The sequence below is a fragment of the Euprymna scolopes genome, chromosome 37 (assembly GCF_053919585.1).
Source record: "Euprymna scolopes isolate OS-2025 chromosome 37, ASM5391958v1, whole genome shotgun sequence".
In the NCBI taxonomy this organism is placed as follows: domain Eukaryota; kingdom Metazoa; phylum Mollusca; class Cephalopoda; order Sepiida; family Sepiolidae; genus Euprymna; species Euprymna scolopes.
The window spans coordinates 83718125-83744066 of record NC_136518.1 but is presented as its reverse complement, the minus strand read 5'-3'; the positions used below and the strand labels follow the sequence as shown (position 1 = coordinate 83744066).

General features: G+C 32.9%; 1 protein-coding gene across 50 annotated transcripts in view; it reads left to right on the top strand.

Annotated features, from left to right (window-relative positions):
• Positions 1-25942, top strand: part of LOC145261258 (uncharacterized) — a 652396-nt gene that overhangs the window by 410601 nt on the left and 215853 nt on the right. For 39 of the 50 annotated variants that reach the window (XM_080119659.1, XM_080119671.1, XM_080119664.1 and 36 more), the window contains exons 9-10: positions 6015-6290; positions 18483-18584. The exons of 1 other annotated variant lie outside the window; for it this stretch is intronic. In XM_080119659.1, coding sequence (XP_079975785.1) covers positions 6015-6290; positions 18483-18584 — 378 coding nt within the window. The remainder of the gene's footprint in view (positions 1-6014; positions 6291-18482; positions 18585-25942) is intronic. 10 more of the 50 variants (XM_080119678.1, XM_080119672.1, XM_080119700.1 and 7 more) reach the window with 2 other exon arrangements.

Below are 25942 nucleotides of genomic sequence, written 5' to 3'. Positions count from 1 at the left end.
ACTTGCTCACTTTACATTTAAATCTCTGCATATTCATTCGGCTGAAGAAACAGTAAACAGGAAGAGAATTCCAAAGGGAAGCGGTCAGAAGAAATAAATTACCAGAATAGAAAATCTTTCGTCATCTAGGGACCTTTGTAAGGAAGGGGTGGGATTTTGCTGCAAATTGCGTGGATCGAAGATATTAGCATTATTTTCCCTGTAATTTTCAGTTATTGACAGGAGGCACATTGTAAAAGTTGTCAGCACTGATATATCATGAAACCGACTGGATTCGAACTTGGCACACCTAGGTCATCAGTCCGTACCATTAACTACTTCCTCATTACGATAAGTGTTGAAGTTGTTACAAAACAGGTTCACTCTTTTGAAATAATTGTTTAGGTGATTTTGTTTTATTTGGTTTTACTCTTTCTGATCCCATAAAGAACATATTGCCACTTGGAACGGAGGCAGTTACTATTTGGGATCGTGTCTAACAGTGGACTGTAGGGAGTTGAGCAGCAAGATGTCTGTTCACATTATCTATAAAGTTCTACAGGTTTGACTGTAGTCAAGGAAGCAGGAAAGAGGGAGGGAATTCTAAAGTCCAATGTTAAGCAGAAAGAAACTTCCCAACAATAGAAAGGGTGGGATTTTGCTGTTTGTCAGGATAGTCGGGAGTATGTACGTCGAGGAGACACAAATGCCGCGAGTTCATGAGAGCCCATTCGATTAAAGAACTTGTAAAACGGTCACAGAGATGTGACATTGCAGCTATGAGACAGAGGTTTGAGATTGGCTGGGTGTAAGGGACCTGCTAGTGTGGAGACTCTTTTTTGAACGCTGTCTGAGAGTGAGAGATTAGCGGTAGATGTACCAGCCCAGATATGGCAACAATACTCCATGCATTGGTGAATTTTGGCTTTGTAAAGATATATAATGTTCTATGATGTAATATTAACATCAAATGTGGAAGATAAGATCTATTATGTCTTAACAAAGACCTCCTATATAAGTCAGATAGTCCTATGATACTAAGAAAGTCTTAGGAGTACTGCAACCACATCTGGAGAGGTGGTGCTGCTTGACAAAATACAAAAAATCGACTTCACAATTTAGTGGGAAGTGATCTCTTCTGTTTTCTACAGCCTCGTTCTCGCAAAAGAGACGTGTCTCTACTCTATCGTTATTTCCATGGAAAGTCCCTTCTTGTAAAACTTTTTACCACAAGAACTCGTCTCTCTACCGCCATTGCAAAGACCTCATCAAATGTCTATATATATATATATATATAGACACTTGCCCACCACTTTTACAGTAATTGACCTGTTTGTTTGTAAATAAGAGTAAGACAATGAAGACGGATGAGAAGTCAGATAATATATGCAAAGCTTTCTGTTTGTAAATAAACAAAAAAAAGAGAATTTCGCATATATATATATATATATATATATATATATATATATATATACTCTTCAGAATAGTTTTTATTTAACAATCAGTTGTTATGGAAACGTGAGATTGTAAGGTTTACAAAATATTACTAAGTTATCCCATCTAAACAAGAATTGCTCGATATGCAAGATAGAGCAAATAAATTAAATTGTAATTCAATGAATTGCAAAAAGCTCTCATTGAAATGAATTTCATATCAAAGAATTTTTATTATTCTAAACAAGACAAAGAATGCTTTAGAAAATTAATCTCCTTAACCTATAGGGTTTCGATGTCTGCCATCTCATCAGAGGAGAGAAAATATTAGCAAATATTTATAAAGGCTGACTTTAGCAAATAGGGTGCATACCTTTATAAATATTTGCTAATATTTTCTCTCCTCTGATGAGATGGCAGACATCGAAACCCTATAGGTTAAGGAGATTAATTTTCTAAAGCATTCTTTGTCTTGCTTAGAATAATAAAAATTCTTTGATATGAAATTCATTTCAATGAGAGTTTTTTGAAATTCATTGAATTACAATTTAATATATGTGTGTGTGTGTGTGTGTGTGTGTGTGTGTGTGTGTGTGTGTGTGTGTGTGTGTGTGTGTGTGAATAAAAAAAAAAAGTAAAAACCTAAAAGAGTAAAAACAAAAATAAAATCAACGTTTCGTCCCTATTTCAGGGGACATCATCAGGATTTCTAGGCGAGAGAGCTCTCTCCAGAACAGAAAGAGAACTAACTTCTCCTCTTTCGCATGTGATATATGACCGTCTTCCTGTACATCCTCGCCTAGAAATCCTGATGATGTCCCCTGAAATAGGGACGAAACGTTGATTTTATTTTTGTTTTTACTTTTTTAGATTTTTCCTTTTTTTTTTATTCACATAACGTCTAAAGCATCGTTTATATCTTGCTTTATTTTATTCATATATATATATATATATATATATATATATATATATATATATATATATATATATATATATATATATATTAGTAATTATATTTATATCTACAAACATTAGTGCTGACTATTTTGTTAGGATGCTACCTCTGAGTAAGCGTCAATTGCCACGAGAATTAAAAGAAATTAAGCACCTATAAATGCCAAGAGTAAAACAATCAAAAGTGTTTTAATGAACGGAAGTCGTGGACATTGCATAACACTAGTTGGTTGCTTCCCAGACAGGGCCCAACTTTAATATTCTTAAAAGGGCTTATAATAAATAATTACATTTATATCTACAGACACCAGTGTTTCATGCTTTCACGCATGCGTGTGGGGCGATGGTCTGTTACAAAAAAATCAAATTGATACAGAAGCGTTGGAATCAGTTTATCAGCCTCAAAGTAGACAATGTTGAAGTTCTTGTTTTCTTAGTTAAGCCAAGAATTATTGAGTGATGTGTTATGAATGAATTGTTCATTTTGAGTGCATAACTTAAAAACGTTGTTGAATATCAGGTGTGGTGGACCAGAAATAACATTTGGTAGGAATAAATAAAATCTACTTGACACATATACGCACCTGGCTGGAAGAAACAAAATGCGGTTAATTGGCATAGAGACACATCTGTCCGGAAAGTAAAATATCTAGTGATTTGATGTGGAGGTCACCTGCAGACGGTGATACTGCTCCAAGAGTTTTGCCTACATTGATGGTAAAGGCAAAAATTGCAAAATAGGTTTTAACAGGTGAATGCACGAATGTCCAAAAATGTTATATAAACTAGCTCAAATTGTGATAGCTAGCTAGCAACTTTGGAAGATCAACGTCTATCAACTCCTTTGCTTCTTCTACCTCTTAACTCATTCTATTCTTTCGCTTTTAACACGTTTGTGTTCATAGTCATTCGTTTAAGCAGAAATGAAAAATGCGTTTCCATTACTATTATATGAAGGAACATTTTGAGCTTGCTCTTGACCAGCAGGACATCTGATAAATTTTCTGATATTTCAGATGTATTTGCAAAGATTTTTAAAATTTCAAAGTCGGAACAGATTAAGAATAGGACAGCAACAAAGTAAATCTCTAGATTCAAATTTCAATCGTTTTTCTCCACATCTGACTTCTCATCCGTTTTCAATCTCTTACACTTCTTTCACGCAAACTGATCATCATCTTTCAGTAATTCAACTGCATTTTTTTCCTAACTTGGGAGTCACCACTTATCAAGGCTAGAAGGCCACTCGAGGATAAGGGTTAATGAATGTAATGTGATAGTGTAGTAATTGTTAATCCTTTATGACCTGGTTGAACTAATTCGTTCAGTTGTAAATAAATGAATATAACGACATAAATAAAAATGGGAATTAATTCAAACACACCTTGCACGTATTAGTTCAGTATCTGGGTAGATGCCAGATACCTCCAGATTGCAACTGTCCATTACTTACATTCAGTATGCTGCCTTCTAAACTTAACAATAAATACTTTTTTTAATCATCTACATCATAATTCAGGTTATAAATGGTTTATGGAAATCGCTCCAGACAAGGTATGAAACCACTTAATGTAAGGAGCTAAAAATTACAAGGTCACAAACTACCTAACGATAAGTGTTAGATGGAATAGATTCCTATAAAAAAAAACAGCAATTCTTCCCCACCCCCTGTGTCTCAATGACCCCTGTTCACTCATTAACCTTTATCTTCATGGGGCCTCTGGGCCTTGATAAGTGGTGACTCCTTTGTAAGAAAAAAATTAAAAAGAAAACAATATTTGCACTGACAAAAAGACTCTGCTGAAACTTTGTGAAAATAACATTCAAGGTAATTATAGTTATTATAATAATAGTAATTATAATAATAGTAATTATAATAATAGTAGTTATAATAATAGTAGTTATAATAATAGTAGTTATAATGATAGTAATTATAATAATAGTAATTATAATAATAGTAGTTATAATAATAGTAGTTATAATAATAGTAATTATAATAATAGTAGTTATAATAATAGTAATTATAATAATAGTAATTATAATAATAGTAGTTATAAGAATAGTAGTTATAATAATAGTAATTATAATAATAGTAGTTATAATAATAGTAATTATAATAATAGTAATTATAATAATAGTAGTTATAAGAATAGTAGTTATAATAATAGTAATTATAATAATAGTAGTTATAATAATAGTAGTTATAATAATAGTAATTATAATAATAGTAGTTATAAGAATAGTAGTTATAATAATAGTAATTATAATAATAGTAGTTATAATAATAATAATTATAATAATAGTAATTATAATAACAGTAATTATAATAATAGTGATTATAATAATAGTAGTTATAATAATAGTAATTATAATAATAGTAGTTATAATAATAGTAATTATAATAATAGTAGTTATAATAATAGTAGTTATAATAATAGTAATTATAATAATAGTAATTACAATAATAGTAATTATAATAATAGTAGTTATAATAATAGTAGTTATAATAATAGTAATTATAATAATAGTAATTATAATAATAGTAGTTATAATAATAGTAATTATAATAATAGTAATTATAATAATAGTAATTATAATAATAGTAGTTATAATAATAGTAATTATAATAATAGTAATTATAATAATAATGATTATAATAATAGTAGTTATAATAATGCAGGAATTTGTTTGTTAATAAACCAAGGCAGGTGTAATATTGCGTCTATATAATTTATGGTTCGCACTTTTACAAAATGTATGCCAAAGTATATACAATTCGATGACCGTGGTTTTTGTAATCCAACAACACTTTGCTAAATCAACAAAGTTTTATTTACATTGCAGTCATATTATGACAAGCAAGAGAATTCAGATCAGTATGGGTTTGTGTGTGGTTGTTGTGACAATGGCCGAAGTGTGTCGTCTCTCTCTATCTTCTCTCTGATTGGCTTCCTTTGTTTTATATTTTCATCACCCCATATTCCTTGATTGGAATCTAATTGCTTATTTTAACCTTCAATTTGAAATACTTTTAGCAATTCCAATCTAGTTAAAATATTTTCTCTCATTGTTACATGATCTCGATTCTTCGATCAGAATGTAGAGTTGACATCATCACCAGCAGTCCGATTCACATCTGGTTTTGCCTGGATCCGATATTTTCCGACACTGTCTGTCACCTATGTAACAGAGAATTTGGATCAGTATGGGGTGGTGTGCGGCAGCGACGGCAGAAGGGTGTCAACTTCTCTCTCTTCCCGTTAACTGACCGTCTTTGTTTTGACTTATATTTATTTATTTTTGCCCCACATTCCTTGATCAGAATCTAATCGATCGCTTATCTTGGCTTTTCATTTGAAATTTCGAATGTTTATTGTTCTGCCTTTTAGCTATTTCAATCGAGTTAAAATATTTTCCCTCATTTTTAGATGAAAGTTGTATTTAATTAAATTTAGATGTTTGTGCGTTCTTGACTGACTTTACCATTATTTTAATGATTATTTTAATGATTATTTTAATGATTATTCATCCCGTGCAGTAAATACATCTTATCTGGGATCGACGTTGGTAAGGGTCCTACATTTTATTTTTTTGATTTATGCTGATGCCGACTAAAACGAGTCCTACATTTTGTTTTGCGCAACCAGAGGAATTGGAGGCGAAACGTTTAGAGAGTGAGAAAGCTTATGGCGATGCGTTAAAAGATAAAGTCAAGCGAGCCGATGAAGAGAAGGAGCGCAAACTGCAGGCATATAAAGATATGTCTAACATGATTGCCGCTTCGGAAGACCTACGCTTGCACGTCTCCCAAGATGTCCTTAAGGAACGCCAGCGTGAAGCCGATGAAGAGAAGCAAAAGAAATTGGAATTATTTGATAAAATAGCCAAAGAGGAGACAGAGACGAAAATTTTGGCTGCTGGAGGTAGAGTTGAAAATTGCATGGTGCTAGCTTATCGTCTCTTCAAAGTGCCTGCTTATTCTGGAATGGTAATTTAGGAAGGAATTTTTGTTCTGTTTATACAAATGCATCTTGAATTGCGGCAATGTTTTTAAATTTCTTTTCTTTTCAGCATTTACATGTTTAAAGAAAAAAATTTCCTAGAATACCCGTCCCAGGGCAGGTAAAATTAATTCCCTGAACTGAACAGTTTTGCACCGTTGTTTTTTGTGTCTCCTTACAAAGAGTATAATCAAAATAAGATGATATTAAACCTTATGTCTGGAATCTTTATTCCAAATTCAATTAAAATTCATTCAATGGTTTTAGATGAGACAATTTCTAAAATTTAAAGATTCCACTTAAAAGCAGTGATGGGACGATTTCAATATTTTTCCCGATTCCGTGCTAAATTACCGATTCCGATCCTCTAAATATCAAACTATAAAATTGTTATTTTTACCAATTACCATAAAAATATATGTTAAATGGGCAAATATTTTCTCAAACATAAAAAATATGGTAATCTATAGCTTTTAGCTTTACTGGTAGTTTAAATATTAATAAATATTTATTATTTTATTATTACTACTAGCAGTAGAAGATTTTGTTTGAAACAGAATCAAATAAAAACGAGATAATTAGAGGAATCGTTTTTGTATCAGAAATATGTACACAATTTTTGCCGATTCCGATACCCCGAAAAATTTCGATGTTTCCAATTCTCGATTCTGATTCAGACCAATCGTCCCATTACTACTTAAAAGATCTTACGAAAAAATGAAAATCAAAGAAATCTTTCTGAATTAGTGTTTAACCCTTTGGACTCTGACCCAATTAAACAATAATCAACCAAAAAGGTAATAGACGGTCAGCAAAATTATTTGATAACGTATTATTAGAAGGTCGACATATCGACCGTATCATCTTTTTAGCTATGTTGCTAGGGTCGATATATCGACCGTGCAAGGTTGGGAGGATTAATAACTGTAAATCCAATTTTATGTAAACCTGAAATATTTGAATTTTCCAATAGAACGTTGTGTTCATATTATACAACCTAAAACCATTTAAAACAGAACAAAGAATCTACAATCTAGGGAATATTAATTTATATCCAATAACTGTTATTAGAATTTCATAAAAAATTAGAGATATCAGAATTTTATGAACGGTTTTGACCCTATCTTAGCCCTCTTTGTACAAAATACAAATAAATACATCCCATATTATAAACCCTTGCACCTAGTAGGTGTGTTTCAAACTTCATAATGATCGGTTAATTAGTTTAGGAGTTATATATTTATACAAATATATAAACGTATACTTAACTTTATGTAAATATATATAATCTTCAGAAATGTTTTGGGAATTGTTTGTTAAAACTAAAATACAGAATAAAAGATAAATATCTTATTATAACTTTATAAAGGTCATCATTGTCCATGACCTTCTGCCAATGACCTTCTGCCAATGACCTTCTTGCTTTTAAATTTGACCAATGCACAAATCATCGGCTTTTAACCGGAAAAATTCTTAAAATTTCATGAAACTTAGAAATATCTGAATTTTTACGAAGGTTTTCGACCCCACTTTTGTCCCCTTTGTATAAAATAAAAGTAAATGCGGCCTCTATTATAAACCCTTACGCTGATTAGCCATGTTTCCAATTTCATAATGATCGGTTAATTAGTTTAGGAGTATACCATGTACATACAAATATATAAACGTATACCTAATTTTATGTAAATAGATCTTAATAAATGTTTTGGAATTGTTTTTTTAATGAATAAAAGAACAATTCCTAAACTTTATTTAAGCTAACCACGACATGTTAGCGACATTATTGTAACTATTTCTTATTCAACTTATTAGGTTGCACAAAATGTTTTGTATGCCATGTTAAAATAATAATTTATTATGCAACAATATATTTGAAAGAAATTATTCTTCCAATATCTTTTCTTTCATGGAAATGGCTCCAGAAAAGGCATGACGCCATTTAATGTAAGGAACTAAAAAAAAAACTACTTCAAGGTTGCCAAGCAACACTGGGTAGCCTTGCAAATCTTTGTAAGAATTGATCCAAAACTTTCGATTGTCTTTTAATTTCAAAAAGAATAATAGTTGATCTGAAATGGAATTTGAATTTTTGAACTGAATGAACCTTGAATGTTAGATGCTTATCTTTAGGGCGAAAAAAAAAAAGAAGGAATTATGCAAAGCTTTTTTGGATGCATCAGTAGCTTTTATTGCACACGAAAGAAAACAGACAAAAGATTCTTTCTTTTTTAAAAAAAAAAAAAAGCGGCCATGTTGGCTGATGTAATGCTTGTAAGCAAAACAAGTTCTGGCTTTTTTTTTTTTTTTTTTTTTTTTTGCTTCAGCTGTAGTATAAAAAAAAAATAAATAAAAAAAAAAAAAAATAAGACAAAAAAGCTGAGACAGTAAAAAAAAAACTTTGTCTTTACTTTCATCTCTGTTCACCTTCCTTTCGCATCCAAGTCTCGTTATCTTCTTTCTTCGTTTTCATTTTTACACGTTCTTTGTGGCTTCACTTGCATTATTTTCATCTCGCCTTGTCCAACTTAAACAGGTGCTAGTAACGATAGAGCTGTTTATCGCATCGAATAGAAATTAACCGAAGAAGTTTTAAATCTACAGAAAATATCAATTCTTCGATTTTAGCTGCACTTTTTCTCCTATAATTATCAGAACATGCCGTAAAACAAAAGAATGAAACCAAACATTGTCGAATGGAAAATAGTAAGACAAGTAAACACATATAGAGACCTAGACGATCCATGTAGATTATGCCTTCACGAAAAATTTGCTATCCTATATTTTAAAGAACCCCAACATCTATTGAACTGTAGGAGAGAAATAGCGAACAACTGTGTCCACAGGATAAAATTTACTCTAGGATAGAGATACAAAATAATTTTAAAACTAACAATAACAATAGAAAATAAACAAATAAAAAAATAAAAAATAAATAAACATGCATATATATAAACTATTACACACACACACACACACACACACACATACACACACACACACACACACACACACACACACACACACACATATATATATATAAAATAAAAGTAAAAGAATTATAAAAAACTTAACCTAGATTTAAAACAGGTCAAGACACTAGATATCTACGCAAAATAGCACACACACAAAAGAATGGGTCAACCGGAGGTCAACTGAGCCTTTGTCCTGTAAGTGCTTGCTCATTGACTGATTAGGAAGGGTGCGGTGGATACTAGAAAGCTGATTGGCTAACTAAAAACTCAATAGAAGGTGCGTATATAAAAACGTGAGTCAACCACAAAAATTCTCGCATAAGCCTGAAGAATCCTAGAGTGGATGAAACGCGGAATATTCAGTGTAGCTTAATCACCATATATATTTTATAAATTACTAACTAGCTCTACCTACGTATTGACCACTGTTGAAGTAAATACTTACAGGTTACGCATAAATCTATACTTTCGTATATTAATTTTATGTGAGTAAATTAAGTAGTTATATTATATATATATATATATATATATATATATATATATATATATATATATATATATTTAGAGAGATAGATAGATAGAGAGATATGATTCGAAACAGTGTTTCAAGGTAAACAACTGATGATCTCCTAAAAAATATTGGTCCTATTGTTTTTTTTCATGTAAGTAAAACTATTAAGCGATACAGGAGATTAATTTGTTTACTGACAAAATAATGTTCCAACGAAAAACATAGTTTTAAAGGTGTTAAAGAAACTCTCAAGACTACATATATATGTACACAGGCGGCAAAAAGAAAGTCCGCACTTGTAATTTTTTCAAAAACTGCAAATCAAAGCTAAATTTAATGTAACTGTTTAAACAAACTATACCTCATTTGATTGGGCTTTTATTCTTCTATAATTTTACCTATTCATATTTGACTTTTAATTGAAATTCTAGTGTTCATGTCAATTTAAATAACTTCAAATTGAGGAGGCAAAAAGAAAGTCTGCACAATGGAAAATTTTTATTTAAATGTAACTTTAGGACATTAATGCAACACAAATACAACAGGAACACAATGAACTAGTTAATATTTAGTAGCATAGCCCTTCTGCAATTTGAGAGCCTGCAATCTTTTGGGAATTCCTTGAATTAGACTGCAGCAATACTCCAGGGAAAGGGCATCCCAGTTTTCTTTAATTTTTGTCCAAAGTTCTTCCAAATTTGAAATTTTATCATTGTGTAGCTGCTGTTTGATGTAATGCCATACATTTTCGATAAGATTGAGGTCTGAAAATTGTGCAGGCCAATCCAAACATAGAATATCATGCTCTTCTAGGAACCTCTTGACATTGTCAGCTGTGTGAATAGGAGCATTATCCTGCATGAAGATGAGATTATCATTCAAATTCCGACCAAAGTATGGTAGAAAATGCTCATTCAATATATTAATGTACTTGCAAGCAAACTATAGGCCCTGGACCATTGGTACGAATAATGTCCCACACCAAAACTGAACCTCCACTACCTAGCAGCGTTGAAACTGAGCACCTACGATAAAATTCTTTGTCTTTCTTTTGACGGACGTACTGCCTACAATCACTGTCTAGCCTATTGAACTTGGTTTCATCGCTAAAAAGCACTTTTGATCAATATGAAGAGTCATGATCTTCATTGCATTTTACGAAGTCCAGACGGCACTTTCTGTTCTTTACAGAAATTATTGGCTTGCATCTTGCAACAGATCCTCGCAAATTAAATTCCTTTAATCTGTTCTTGACAGTAGAAAGAGAGCACTTTTTAACAAGATTGCACTGTTGCTGGATTTGGGGAGCCGTTTCAAATCTGTTTCTTAGGCTGCTGATCTTGATAGCATTGTCTTCCCTGTTGGAAGTAACACTAGTACGACCAGATTTAGGGGCATCATGAACACTGCCGGTGTTTTCGTGCTTTTGCACAGTCTTTCGTACTGTTTTCTCATCACATTTCAATCTGTGGCTGATTTCTCGATTGGATAAACCAGAAAGGTGGAGATTAATAAGCTCCTGACGATCACTAATAGAAAGTCGGACTAAATGTTACGTTGTATAACCTGGAACAACAACAATTACGATTAGAAATGCTTTTTTGCCTGTTTGTGGATATTTTAAACTAATTTAGCGGCGTTAATTTAAGCTGGTTTTAAGCAAGTTTGTTGCTGCGGACTTTCTTTTTGCCTTTTCAATTTGAACTTATTTTTTAAATTGCCGTGAACACTAGAATATTTTAATTAAAAGTCAAATATGAACAGGTACATTATAGAGAAATAATTCAAAAAGAAGGTTACATATATAGCCCGGAGAAAAGGAAAATGGAAACAAGCCACAGTTAGCTGGCAAATCAACATCGCACAATCATGGCACTATCTACCCTGTTTCTGGTCCGCTCTCTTTGTCTCTGGCTAGGATCACGTGTTATCAGGCAGTAACGAAAGAAACAGCAAATAAAAATTTTTATATTTTATACGAAAACGAAGTGTACGAGTTTTGCTTTCTGGTTGATGAAAAATCGACTGCAAAAATATGTTTCATGTGTGTATGTGTGTATATATGTGTATATATAAATATGTGGGTATATAAATATGCGTGTATAAACAAGAAAAATTGATAATAAAATCAAAATTGAATAAATTTAAATATTTATTAATTCATGAAAAATTCAAACAATAAATCATGATAATAAAAGACCATAGATTTTCAAGGATAGTTTCTTTGTGTCAAAGAACAAACAAAAGTAAAAATGAATCAGTGGTTAGGTTGAATATATATATATATATATATATATATATATATATATATATATATATATATATATATATATATATATATATATATAAATTTTTAAATATGCAAAAAAACATTTTGTGAACTAAAAGGCATTTTCAATAGAATAATAGATCAAATATCAATCAATCAATTCATGAAATAGTATGCAAGTGACGTATGAGCAAAATCAGAGAAAAGAACCAAGTTCTTATCAAATTATAAATCTCCGTATATCTCTATTTATTTTTCAAAATCAATCACGTGTATAAATCAGTAAATATGGCCTTACTGTTTTATATAAGCAGGATGGTGGATATCTAAAATATTTCGGGGATAAAATCTCTTTCTCGTTATTTTTGTTTATTATATAATTACTGATGGAAATCTCTTTTCTCGTTATTTTTGTTTATTATATAATTACTGATGTAACTATAGGTATATGGTTCATAGTTGGACATTTAAAAAGCAATTTTACAAATATATATTTTTTTTAATTTTCTTTTTGGGATTTGATATGTTTCGGAGTAATTTTTATCCATCTTCAAGCAATCGAAAGGTGAAGTCCAGATGAAATTCAACATTTGGTTTTAAACACGCGTATTTGTTTAGAACAACTTGTCCACTTGATTCTAAAGCAATTTCGAGTTTCAACCTATTTTTAGGTGGAGGTGTATGAGGCTGAAATGGAAAACAAAACTGAATAGAAGGGCTTTGTTGTCTTCTCGCATGAACCATTTTCTGTTAATGGAATGAACACTATAATATGCAAAGAAATGGAACATGGAGAAGTTTTGCCTTATTTCTGTTTTAAGGGAGATATTTTTTTTTTTAGTTTTTGAAACTGAGAAAAGGAGACAGGGCGAGTGGAGTAGATAGAAGGAGAAAGAGAGAGAAATATTGAGTAAGAGAGCAAAAAAGAGAGGAACGGGGAGGGAGGGGGAGAAACAGGGGGAAACAGAAAAAGGGAGAGGGGAAAAAGAGTGGGAGATGAGAGAGAAAAGGAAACAACAGAAAGTGACGAGGAGATAGACAGAGAGGGGCCACCATTCATCACATAAGTTTTTTTTTATCTTCCTTAAGTCACAACCAGACACGTTACACTTGAACGGCCGAATTACAAGAAGATCTGTTTTCACCCAGCTAAAGAAAAATAAATAAAATAAAATAAAACAGGCTGTTATTTTTAACAAATGTAAAAAAAAAACAAAAAAAAACTTTTAATGTCCAAATATAACTTAAGGATCGTAATAATAAGATGAAATCGTATGAGTCATCGTTTCTGTTGATCGAATTGTTTTTCCAATTCTTCTTAGAATTACTAAATACAAGAGAGACAACATAAAGGTTGCCAACATCCATACGTGAAACTGACTGGATCGAACTTGGTACATGCAGGTCGTCAGTGCACGACAATATCTACTTCACGAGAGCCACCGCTAAGCACTCTAATCATAAAAGCTTTATCATGAGAAGGTCGTTGGTCGCCTTCAGCGGAAGGCGTTAATCTACAAATGTTTAAACAAAAATCATCTTTCTTGGATTTTTTAAGGCGAAAACAGTAACGTAACAATAATAGTAATGAGTGATATGAAGAACCGAAATTAACCGAAACGATGTTGTTCTAATCCAAAAAGTTAAAATTAAAAAAAAACATCAGTACTATCACCATCATCACAACCACTATCATCATCATCATCATCATCATCAGCAGCAGCATCATCATCATCATCATCATAGTCATCGCCATTATCACCATCATCATCACCGTCGTCATCATCATCATCATCATTATCATTATCGTCACCATCATTATAACCATCATCAGCATCATCATTATCACCATCGTCATTATCACCGTCGTCGTTATCACCGTCGTCGTCATCATCATCATCGTCACCATCATTATCACCATCATCAGCATCATCATTATAGTCATTGTCATTATCACCATCATCACCGTTGTCGTCGTCGTCGTCGTCATCATCATCATCATAATCACTGTACTCATCATCATCATCATCATCATCATCATCATCATCATCATCATCATCACTGTCATCACCGTCGGCGGCGGCATCATCATCACCATCATCTTCCTCCTCACCCTCATCATCATCACCATCGTCACCACCACCACCATCATCATCATCATCATCATCATCATCATCATCATTAGCCATTCCATTATTTTTATGAGTCAGTTTATATTATTTTTATACTCACCCTCAAGTCTTCACAACTTCCGACAGAGCACATTTCGGAATATATTATCTGAATAAAACAGACTTTTTTTCTTGCATTATTAATGTTTTATTTCAGCGTAAATCATTTCTGATTTGAAATTACTGTTAATCTTTTTGTTTCTTTTTTTCTTATAATCTTTTTTTTTTTTTTTCTTATAATCTTTTTTTTAACCGAAAATCTTATTTGTCAATTAAAATAAAAGTTGTTTTTATTTTTCAGTGACTTTTTTTTTTTGTTGGGAAAATCATCTTTTATATCATGTACACACTAGGGTTGGATCAGTACTGACTTTTAACAATTGAAATACACATACAAATACTTTCGTTTAGGTCACCAGAAATACAAATACAAATACAAATACTTTTATTCCTAAGTCTAAAAATACAAATACTTTTATTCCTCAATCTCAAAATACAAATAAAAATACAATAACCGATTTAAACAAAAACAAATATAAGTACTTTTTTTTTTCAAATAAACAAATCTGAAAATATGCAAAAAAAAAGAAAAGAAATATTTCCTTCCAAATCTGACATCTACATTACATTCTATATCGTGTCCTCATTGCATTTTATTATCATTAGAGATCTGAAAGTTTCCTTCTCTCTCTCTCTCTCTCTCTCTCTCTCTCTCTCTCTCTCTCTCTCTCTCTCTCTCTCTCTCTCTCCCTCTCAAATATAAATACAAATACAAAATACTATTTTCCTGGATGCCATAATAAAAATAAAAATACAAATTACTTTTTCTTGTGATGTTAAAATACAAATACAATTACATTAAAATTGTATTTAAATGCAATTGAAATACAAATACAATTGTATTTGATCCAACCCTACTCATTATATAATATCTATTATATATATGATAATACCTATTATATATATGATAATATCTATTATATATATGATAATACCTATTATATATATGATAATACCTATTATATATATGATAATATCTATTAGAAGGACATGTCATATGATATGTATAGATTTTCAGTACTTGATTCAAGAGTGCTCAGTACGTGGGTAGAGCTAAGTGCCTGACGATTCCTTACAAAAATGCGTATGCCTGCCTCTCTCTCTCTCTCTCTCTCTCTCTCTCTCTTTCTCTCTCTCTCTCTCTCTCTCTCTCTCTCTCTCTCTCTCTCTATATATATATATATATATATATATATATATATATATATCTATATACACTTGTGCCCGATATTATTCATACCCCTCGGAACTTTTGAGATTTCTATAAGAATATTGCTCAAACCAGAAGGTAGACAATATTAAAGGGATTTCAAACAATAAATCAAGCATCAGCATTTAATTTAAACTCAACAAATAAATAAATTATGCAAGTTTGAAACATTATACAAAGAAAAACAATAATGGCACTAGTTCAAAATTATTCATACCTCTCTTACTAATAGTCAATAGCATGCCCTTTATTCTTAATAACTGCCTGTAACCGTTTTGGATATTTATCAACAAGGTTTTTACAAGCATCAACACTGATTTTTGACCATTCTTCAATGCAGTAGTTCTCCAAATCCCTCAAATTTCAAGGTTTCCGCTTTTTAACCTCAGTTTTCAATATGTGCCAGAGGTTTTCGATAGGGTTCAGATCGGGACTCTGGCTAGGCCATTCAAAAACATTAATTTGATTATCCTCAAACCATTTCTTGACTATTTTGGCAGTATGCTTTGGATCATTATCCTGTTGAAGGACCCAGTTTGGTCCTAAATGGAGCTTCTCCGCATTTTGTCTAATGTTTTTCTGGAGTATCTCCAAATATTGCTCCTTCTTCATGGTTCCATCTATCTTGACCAAACTACCTGGACCACTAGCCGAAAAGGAGCCCCAAAATATTAAGCTACCACCATCATGTTTCACCGTGGGTATGGTGTTCTTTGGGTTGTAAGCTTCTCCTTTCTTCCTCCAAACGTAAGAAGCATCCATATGGCCAAACAATTCAATTTTTGTTTCGTCAGTCCACAAAATACTTGAGAAAACGGACTCTGGAGAATTCACATGGGTCCTAGCAAACTTTAGACGTGCTGCAAGGTGTTTTCCGGTGTGCAATGGAGTCCTTCTTGGTCTTCTTCCTTTCAGACCATTTTCATCCAGAGTCCTTTGCAATGTTTGCCTTGATATTTTTATGCCAGAAGACTCCATATTTTCTAAAATGTCCTTAGTAGTGGTGGTTGGATTTGCATTAACACTTCTTACAATATTCCTGGTGGCTCTAGCAGACAGTTTCCTTTTCCTTCCTCTACCAATCAAGTTGTTTGTTGTGTGGTGGCTCTGGAATTCTTTGATGATGCTCTGTACTGTTGCTGTAGGGACCTCAAATTTCTTGGAAATTGACTTGTAACCTAAACCATCCTTATGTGAATTCACAATTTTAGTCCTAAGATCATTACTAAGCTCTTTTTTCTTCCCCATTCTAATAATTTTTATTCTTTTATTGGTTTTCAGTTGATATCATTTAATTTCTGAAAAATGCAAAAAACGAAATGAAATTAATCAAAGGTTGTATAAAAGCATTCAAAATAAGAATCAAACAGGAAACAAACAGTCAGAAACTCGATTAATACTGAAAAAATAAGGGGGTATGATTATTTTTGAACATTGCAGATTTTATAAATAGCTGTATATTTCTTTTATTACAAGTATCCCGAGATTTTAAAATGACGAAAATGATCAGAAGAGGTTTATTAAGAATATGTATCAATATGGACGTAAACAATAAATTCTTACAAAGTTACACCTAATAAACTCAATTTTCAAGGGGGGTATGAATAATTTCGGGCACAAGTGTATATATATATGAAAATATATTGATAGAAAAATATATACTGTTGTATATAGATTTACCAATCAATTTGAAACAAAGGAATACAATATAGTGTGTAGGGGATATGAATTATCTTTATGCCAGGCATTTCGAAGTCTAATGCTTTTCATCAGAAGAAGAAGATACGAAAAGATGCCATATATAGAAGCTTTGTTAATTGAATTTGCGTTTAGATTTGGGCACAGTTAGAGAGTGGGTGCAAATCGTATATAGTGGTTGTAGCTAGTCGAGTGTTTTTTGTGAAAGTTTGACAAGGGAAAACCATAGATTGGAGTTTAGTCGAGCACTTGCCATATAAAATAACGATAAAGCAGAGACAGGTTCGCAACGTCTCTCCTAAGGGAAAGAGGTTGCAGGGAAGAGAAAAGGGTGTTACCTACTTGGTTTCGAAACTGGTTTTGAACTCTATAAAGGCTGGATAGGGTGCTCCGACTAGCTTCTACCCAAATGTAACAACAATGCTTCAATTTAGGGCATACCTGGCACATACAGATATAGGATTGCATCGGCAGTGAGATACTTTCTGGAGTGGTAGGGTGATCCAATCATTTTTCCAGCGATCTTGGCAACAGATTTGATGTATGTGTTCCATTTCAGATCAAGGGGTAAAGGTCAGCCCCAGAAGTTTGTCAAGACATGGAGCTTCCCCAAGACGAGAGCCATTCATTTCAATTGGGGTGTGGTGGGGATCAGAGCGTTGATGATGAAAGGAGAGAAGCTTGGTTTTCGATGCATTAAAATTCACCAGCCACCTTCTAGGCTATTTATTGTTAAATGAACTAATTAGAAAAGTTCTGAACTTTTTAGATAAGGGCTGATTGTTTATGTTACTTGTATTCATCTGACTATCGTTTTCATCTTGAGTGTTATTTGTGCAACGTTACAATCGGATAATCCTTCAACCGTCCTCAGGCATGTTAGTTATGGTTTGGAAAAGAAAAGAGAAAAGTGACTGGCTTCGTAAATATTTTCATATTTTGTCAGTTAGTCTCTATTTTATGGTTATTATTTCGAATTTCTGAAAAAAAATTGGTTGACAAAGGGGAGGTAACTCTTATAAAGACCGACAGGGGAAAATTGCACAAATAACACTCATGATGAGAACAGTAGTCTGATCAGTACAAGTAATTTAAATGATTAGAAACTAAACTAAAATGAACCAAACTGTATCAGATTTGCATAAATTGTAAACATACAATTTAAAATAATCAAATAAAAAAGAATCTTTGAAACTAAGAATAATTTGATTGCTTAATTCCAGGCACAGAAAAGTCGGCATCGGCCGCTGCTGCTTCAACACCTGACACCAAATCTCCATCGCAGACGTCTGCAACTGCCTCTAGTGCCAACAAAGAAAATATTGGTGAGAAAAAAAAAAAAAGAATTCTGTGTGATTACCCAGACTTTCCTTTTACTTTTTTTCTTCTAAATTTCCTTCCAGATTTTTAACGGTTTTATATCCTTTTTACCTTTTTTTTTAATTCCAACCTCAATCTTTCGTTTTTAACCATCCTCTTTTTTATCCCCACCTTCATCTTTCGTTTTTAACTGCTTTCTTTCTTATCCAACGATCTGTTCCTTTTGATTGCTCAACCCCATCTTTATCTGTTGTTTATTCTTTGTGATTTCTATCCCCCCCAACGCAAAAAAAAAGAACATCAGATTATTTTCAGAAGAATTTTCATCTTCGCAGAGCTGTGTGCTTTTCTAGTTTTCTTTAAATCGATTACATGCAATAAAAATCAGAAGAAAAATACTCCCCCATTTTTTTTTTCTGATTGCTAAAACATTAAAATATTAAAACATTAAAACTCCTTAGTATGACATTATTTTAATTATTTCCTAAAATCTGCCAAAAAATGAATATGACTTTGAAGCACCCAATTGTAACATTTCCCGTTTTGACATTTCCCAATTTTTTTTTTTTTTTTAATAATATGAACTAGTCTTTGCTTAAATTAAGCTTTGCACAAAAAATTTAACCATCACTTTATCAAGTTTTAAGTTGAGATGAAGTTCAGTTTTTCGAGCACAAGTTCTGTTAGTTTGTCCCTCTTTAGTCAACTCCCCACAAGGGCAGACGTAGACACAGTATCAGCTTTTTATGTAAAAAAAATTTGGTTTCCAAAAAATACTTGGAATTGTGATAAAATTTGCCTTAGTCTAATTTCTTCTTTGCTGACTGAGAAGCCAGAAAAGATAAAGTATTGTATCAAAACAGATAATACACTTTGCTCCGAGCCAAAAGTGTCAGTTCGTCAGTCTCTGTCATGCTTAAGTTTAAAATCGCATCTTTATCACTAAAATACCATTATACATGCATTCATATGGTTACCTCCATCTGTCTATTCGTTGGTTGTCCACGCTTAAGTTTGAAATAACATTTTCAGTCTATCATGCACGTGAAAGAAATATGATGCTGCATGAAAGTGAAAGCAATGGCTGAAGAGATGCTGGGCACAAATGATAAGAAATTATATCTGATGATCTCAGAACAATATGAAATTTATGCAGCTTAGGCTGAAATTTTATGAAAATAACATCCAAAATGAGAATGATAATCCATACAATCCAATTAATCCAGACAATCCAATTAATCCATACAATCCAATTAATCCAGACAATCCAATTAATCCAGACAATCCAATTAATCCAGGATCCGTTCAGATTTTGATTATTTAGGAAGCCACCTTCAAAAAAAAAAAAAATAAAAATAATGTAAAGATAATTTGGACCAATTAATTTTTTTTCAAATTTCTTTCCAGTTTATATATATATATATTATGGACCATCTTCTTCCAATTACGGGATGTCTTTGGATTTTACTTGTACAAATGGAAATTCTTTTAACTTTCTTGAAGTTTTACATTTGGATTTTACCGTCACTGGATTTTCTAGACTATCCATTCATGTGTAATCACCTTTTTCTTTACCATATTCCCTCTGCTTAACTTATTTTGTTTTCAAGTAAGATCTTTGACTTACTTGTTGTTTCATCAAATACTTCTGCATGCAAAATCTGATCCCGCATTTTGCTAATTCCTACCCTCTGATGAGAAGGAGAGTATTTCTTCGAAACTCCGCGGATTAAGGACTATCCATTTATCTAGTGTTTCCTTTTCAGATTAAATATGTTTTTAACTCATTTCAAAGTGTTTTTTAACATATTTTATTAACTGTTTGCTCATATATATATATATATATATATATATAGGTATTTCGAACGATATCAAAACATCGTTAAACTCACTACTCGTTCAAGCAGCCGCCAATAGCGTAATGGTTAGGAGCCTTGACTGCCGTACAAACGGTCGGGTTTCAATCCTGGCTTGAGGTAGTTGCCTGTCTAGCCGCACTGATGAGCTGTGAAACAGCGAAACAGTACTGTATGTGGATGACTATATATATATATATATATATTCGCGATTATGGGAAATTTCTTTTTTCACTCGGAAAAAACGTTCGGAAAATGGTCCGACAAAGAGAAAAGGAGGATTACAAGAAAAACAAGCAAGAGTTATCTGTGCTATTTAATGAAACGTGTATGCATATATATATATATATATATATATATATATATGTTGCCGAGTTCGAATCTGGAATCTGTCGGCTGGTGTTAATCGTGATACCCTGCACTGAAGATTCCCAAAAGAATGAAACACTAGTGTCTGTAGGTATTTAATTATTATAGTAAAAAAAATAATTATATATATATAGTCTAAAGAAGCTTTGAATAAAATATGCAAAAATAAAAATAAAGAATGCAGTTTAAATTCTCGGAAGGAAAAAAAAAATTATATATATATATATATATATATATATATATATATATATATATATGACTTGGGTGCCATCAGCTAGAGTCGAAACCAAAATATACAACTCTCCACTCTCATAAGTAATTTGTCATGCGAACAATTCACGCATGTGCATTTGTGAAACAGCAAACAGATAAAAAAAAAATCCGATGACTCTTAAGTACCATTTTTCAATATTGACCCCTTAGCAGCCCTTTTTTCCGGATGTAAGCCTTTTAAAAAGTTTTCTACATGTCTGAATACCCTATATACCAAATTCCAAGTCTGTAGATCCAAAACATATGCATGGTCGTGAAACATGACAGCGTCCTTATGTTAAGAAAAAGATAGGTTTTAAAAAACACATTGAACGTGTCAGGCTGGTCTAATGGTTATTGTACTTGACTCACTGACTTTAGGGTTTCATTTCGATCTCAGCCTGAGCATTTTTTTTTTACTTAGAAGAAGTGAACTGTTTAGAAAAAAAAAAAACTTAATACTCGCATGCACATGTCTCAGTTTCTGTATAAATTAAAATATAGTATTTATGCATATTTTACAACCGGGCAACGCCAGACGGCCTGCTAGTATATATATACATATATTTTTTTTTCCACATCCTAGTTTTCGTCTGTCTTACAGTTTGTTTGTTTTTTTTTTTTTGCACACAAATCGGTTATCGACAGCATTTTTTGTGTACCCCTAACTTTCCTCTTTCTTAAATTTGAAGATTTTGTTTTGTTGGGTAGAAAAATGACGGATAAACACCCTTAAGCTCAGCTGATATCCACTACATCTTTTTTTTTTTTTTTAAATAAATGATGCAAAGCAGCTCACCTCCATTAGGAAGAAGCCATTTTTCCACAACCCTAACCCTCGAAAGACATATGAATCAGATCAAAATTCTTTGATAAAACACAAAGTAGACAGCTGTTTTAATGTTTTCTCTCCACAGGGAGGTCCTAATGTCTGCAGAAGCCCTGTACAAATATGACTTACAAAAGACTTTGATCTATTCGGCAGATTGGAAGCATTAGAGGACGTTTACTTTTATCCAAGATCCTCGGTTCTTTCCATTTATTCCACTTGGGGCTTTTGCAGACTTAATTGGGAAATTAAGTAGGTAAGATTTTGTGATATTCTTTAAACCAATTCTTTCATACTCTGGAAGTTTCATGATTGTCTTAATGGCTACAATTACAGGCTATAAAATCGGGTATACAGAAATGAAAACCTTTCAAATAAAATAAAACATCGTAATGATGAAATCGTTGTGTACAGGGTTCAAGTGCAATAAAACTCACAAAAAGTCCGTCATGCTTAAGTTAGAAATAAAATTTTCTTTTGTCTGTCACTCTAAAGTTTGAAATAGAATTTTCTCCTGCATTTTTTTTTTTTTACAAAGGAGTAACCACTTATCAAGGCCCAGAGGTCACGTGAGGCTAAGGATTAAAGAGTGTACAGTGGTCAAAAGGACAATAAAGTAATCGTTAGAAGTGTAAATTTGGTAAATTGGATTACTTAAGGGGAACAGCTCATCAAGAATTTGTTTACATTGGACTTGAAGACGGCCATATTGTAGCCAGCTGGAAAGCCGGTAAACGAGTTCCACAGGTGTGCAGTTCTAAGAAAGAATCTTTGTTCATGGAATCTACGTTTAGGTTTAGGCACAGATAAAGAGTGGGGGAAATTATTGATAGTGTTTACAGCCAAATGGGTGTTTCTTGTGAATGTTTGGTAAGGGCGGAACATAGATTGGAGCTCAGGCGAACACTTGCCATGAAAATTCTGTCTTATTTTCTTATATCCGTCACAGTTAAGTTTGAAATAGCGTCTTCTTTTGTCTGTCACTCTTAAGTTTGAAATTAATTTTTCTTTTCTGTGTCACTTCAACCAGAACTAGCTCCGATACTTACAAAGCTGTTTAAACATTGTCTTAAGGAGAATTGCTTCCCAACACGATGGAAAACCTCATCAATATGTCATGTACTTAAAAATTCATGTAATCGGTCATTTCCCTCTCAGTACAGACCAATAAGTCTCCTGTGCGTCACGAGTAAGTTGCTGGAATCTGTGTTAAATAGAGAAGTAGTCAACCACCTCAACAAAAATAACCTCTTCAGTGACATGCAATATGGTTTTCATTCTGCACCTACAGCAGATGTGCTAACATTTATATTTCATAGGATTAGTGAATCTCTCGACAGAGACTTCCTTTCTAGGACAATTGCTCTTGACATATCAAAGACCTTTGATAGGTCCGACATAAAGGTCTACTCCACAAGATCTCCAGTTACGGTATAGCTGAAAATGTTTTCTCAATTATTAAATCGTTTATCTCTGATAAGTTCATAATAGTAGTGGCTGATGGGCAAAAATCAGCTCAGTATATTAATGCTGGAGTCCCTCATGGGTCAATCCTGGGCTCAATTCTCTTCTAGATCTACATCAATGATCTCCTAAATCGCATCTTGAGATCATTTATAGACATTTATGCTGATGACACTACTATCTATGACAACACTTCAAAGGTCATAAACGACCAAGTTCTCTCTGATTCTCTCTCCTCTGATCTTGAGCACATGGTACAATGAGGAAAGAGGTGGCTGGTTAATTATAATGCATCTAAAATCAAACTTCTATCTTTATATCATCACCATTCTCATTCCCATCTGGCATCAGTTGGAATTAATGGCTGTAGTCTTAGTGAGGCTTCATGTTTTGACAAGCTTCTGAGTCTGACCTTTACTCTTGATCTGAAATAGAACACGTGCATCAAATTCGTTGCCAAGGTTGCTGGAAAAACGGTTGGATCATTCTACCTATCTAGTAGATATTTCACTGCTGATACAATTCTCTACCTATATAAGAGCCAAGTACGTCTGAGGATGGAGTAATCTTGCCACATTTGGGAAGGAGCTGCTAGAAGCAGCTTATCCTGCCTTGACTGAGTTCAAAATAGACTTTGTAGCCTAGTAGGGGATGCCCTTTTCTGTTCCCTGCAACCTCTTTCCTACAGACGAGATGTTACAAGCCTGTCTCTGCTTTATCCTTATTTTAATGACAAGTGCTCGTCTGAGCTCCACTCTATGATACCTTCCTCACCAAACTTTTATGAAAAACACTCGTCTAACTGAAACCACTATCAATAATTTCCCCACTCTTTATTTGTGCTTAAACCTAAATGTAGATTCCATGAAGAAAGCTTCTTTCTTAGAAATGAACGCCTGTGGAACTCTCTTCTGTTTGCCTGCTTTCCAGCTGACCGCAATATGGTTGTCTTCAAGTCCAACATAAACAAGTTCTTGATGAGCCGTTCCCTTTCAATTTACCAAATTTCCACTTTTAACGATTTCTATGACATTTTCCCATAACAGTACACTCATTAACCCTTATCCTCAAATGGCCTCCGGGCCTTGATAAGTGGTGACTCCTTTGTAACAAAAAAAAAGAAGTTTCTTTTATTGTTTCATATTTGAATTTAAAATTTAATTTTCTTTTGTTTATTACACTTAAGTTTGAAATAGAATTTTCGTTGGTCTGTCAGGCTTACGTTTTTAATAGCACTTTATCAAAAGTGCATGTACAGTATAGAGGATGATGTGCAATTGTCAAAGACATAAAATCTCCTTAACTTTTTGGCAAATAGCAACGTGTAGTACCTGTTTGATTCTTTGGTGGTCCTCAATCAGTGAAGGAGAAATCCTTCTGGACTGAGTCAATTTGAAATTTTGTCCTAAACCAGAAAGCCTCTACTTGGGAAGAGCGATTTTTCTCACATTAAATACTGACTTCGTGTCTAACTCTGCCCTCGTGGGGAGGCAAGTAAATAGCGATTCATGAAATGCATAGTTCCACGGATATTTACCATAGCACAGGCGGCTATATGCAAATACTGAGCTGTGAGTGGAATGTCATGGTAAGGAAAAAAACACTATAAAAAGGAAAGAGCAGGTTCGAGAAGACAATTACGTGAGAGATTTCACAGTTGTAATAAGCTGTCATGTGCGGTGGGAAATCAAGGAAATTCTAATTCTAATTTTTACTTTGCGACTGAGGCTACAGCGTGTTTTGGGTAATGCTATGTATAGGAGGGAGACATTAAGTATAGTTTGGGGAGAGTTTTGTGAAAGTTTGAGGGTTTTTAAAGGATGCAGGTGTCTCAGCAGCCAATACTTGATGCAGGTAGATTGTTCCATGACTCAGTGATTCTGTGCGCGAAAAAAATGTTTGAAAGCTGTGTTATTTTCTGACTTCTGCAAGCAGGTTCACATGCGTCAGGCACATGGTAATCAAAAAAGGTGTTTTTGAGTCAGGGTTAGAGAGATGCTTCATAATTTTGTGAGCGTTTACCGTATCAGTTTCAAAATGTTGGAGCTTCAAAGTTTTTTTAACAATTACAAGCAACTTTATCTTCTTTGGATTCTTTGGACCACCTCAAGTAAACGCTTCAATAAATCTCCACACTAACGTACTGTACTTGCAATAACCCTTATCCCTGAGTGGCTTCTGGGCCTTGATAAATGGTGACCATCGTGTAAAAAAAAAAAAAAAAAAAACCTACTGTCCTCACCATCATTTTCACAATATTTTGTCAATGAAACCTCCAACCTTCTTCGGATGTATATTGTCAAACTCGAGAATCTTTCGGCAAGATACGCCTCAAGAAGGCCTATGGCTACATCGACCTAAATGGTGTAGAAAATAACGCTCACGATGAGAGCAGTAGTCTGAAGAAACCAAATAATACAGATTATGAATCCTCATCTCAAAAATTCAAAAACATCATAAAGCAACTTGTGTTGAATAAATCGTATTAGTTAATCTTTTTGAAACTTCTATTAGGTTGATTGATGAATAATTCAAGAAAGGAGTTGTGTTTGAAGGCTATAACAATGCAGTCATGTAGGAGAACACTGTTGCT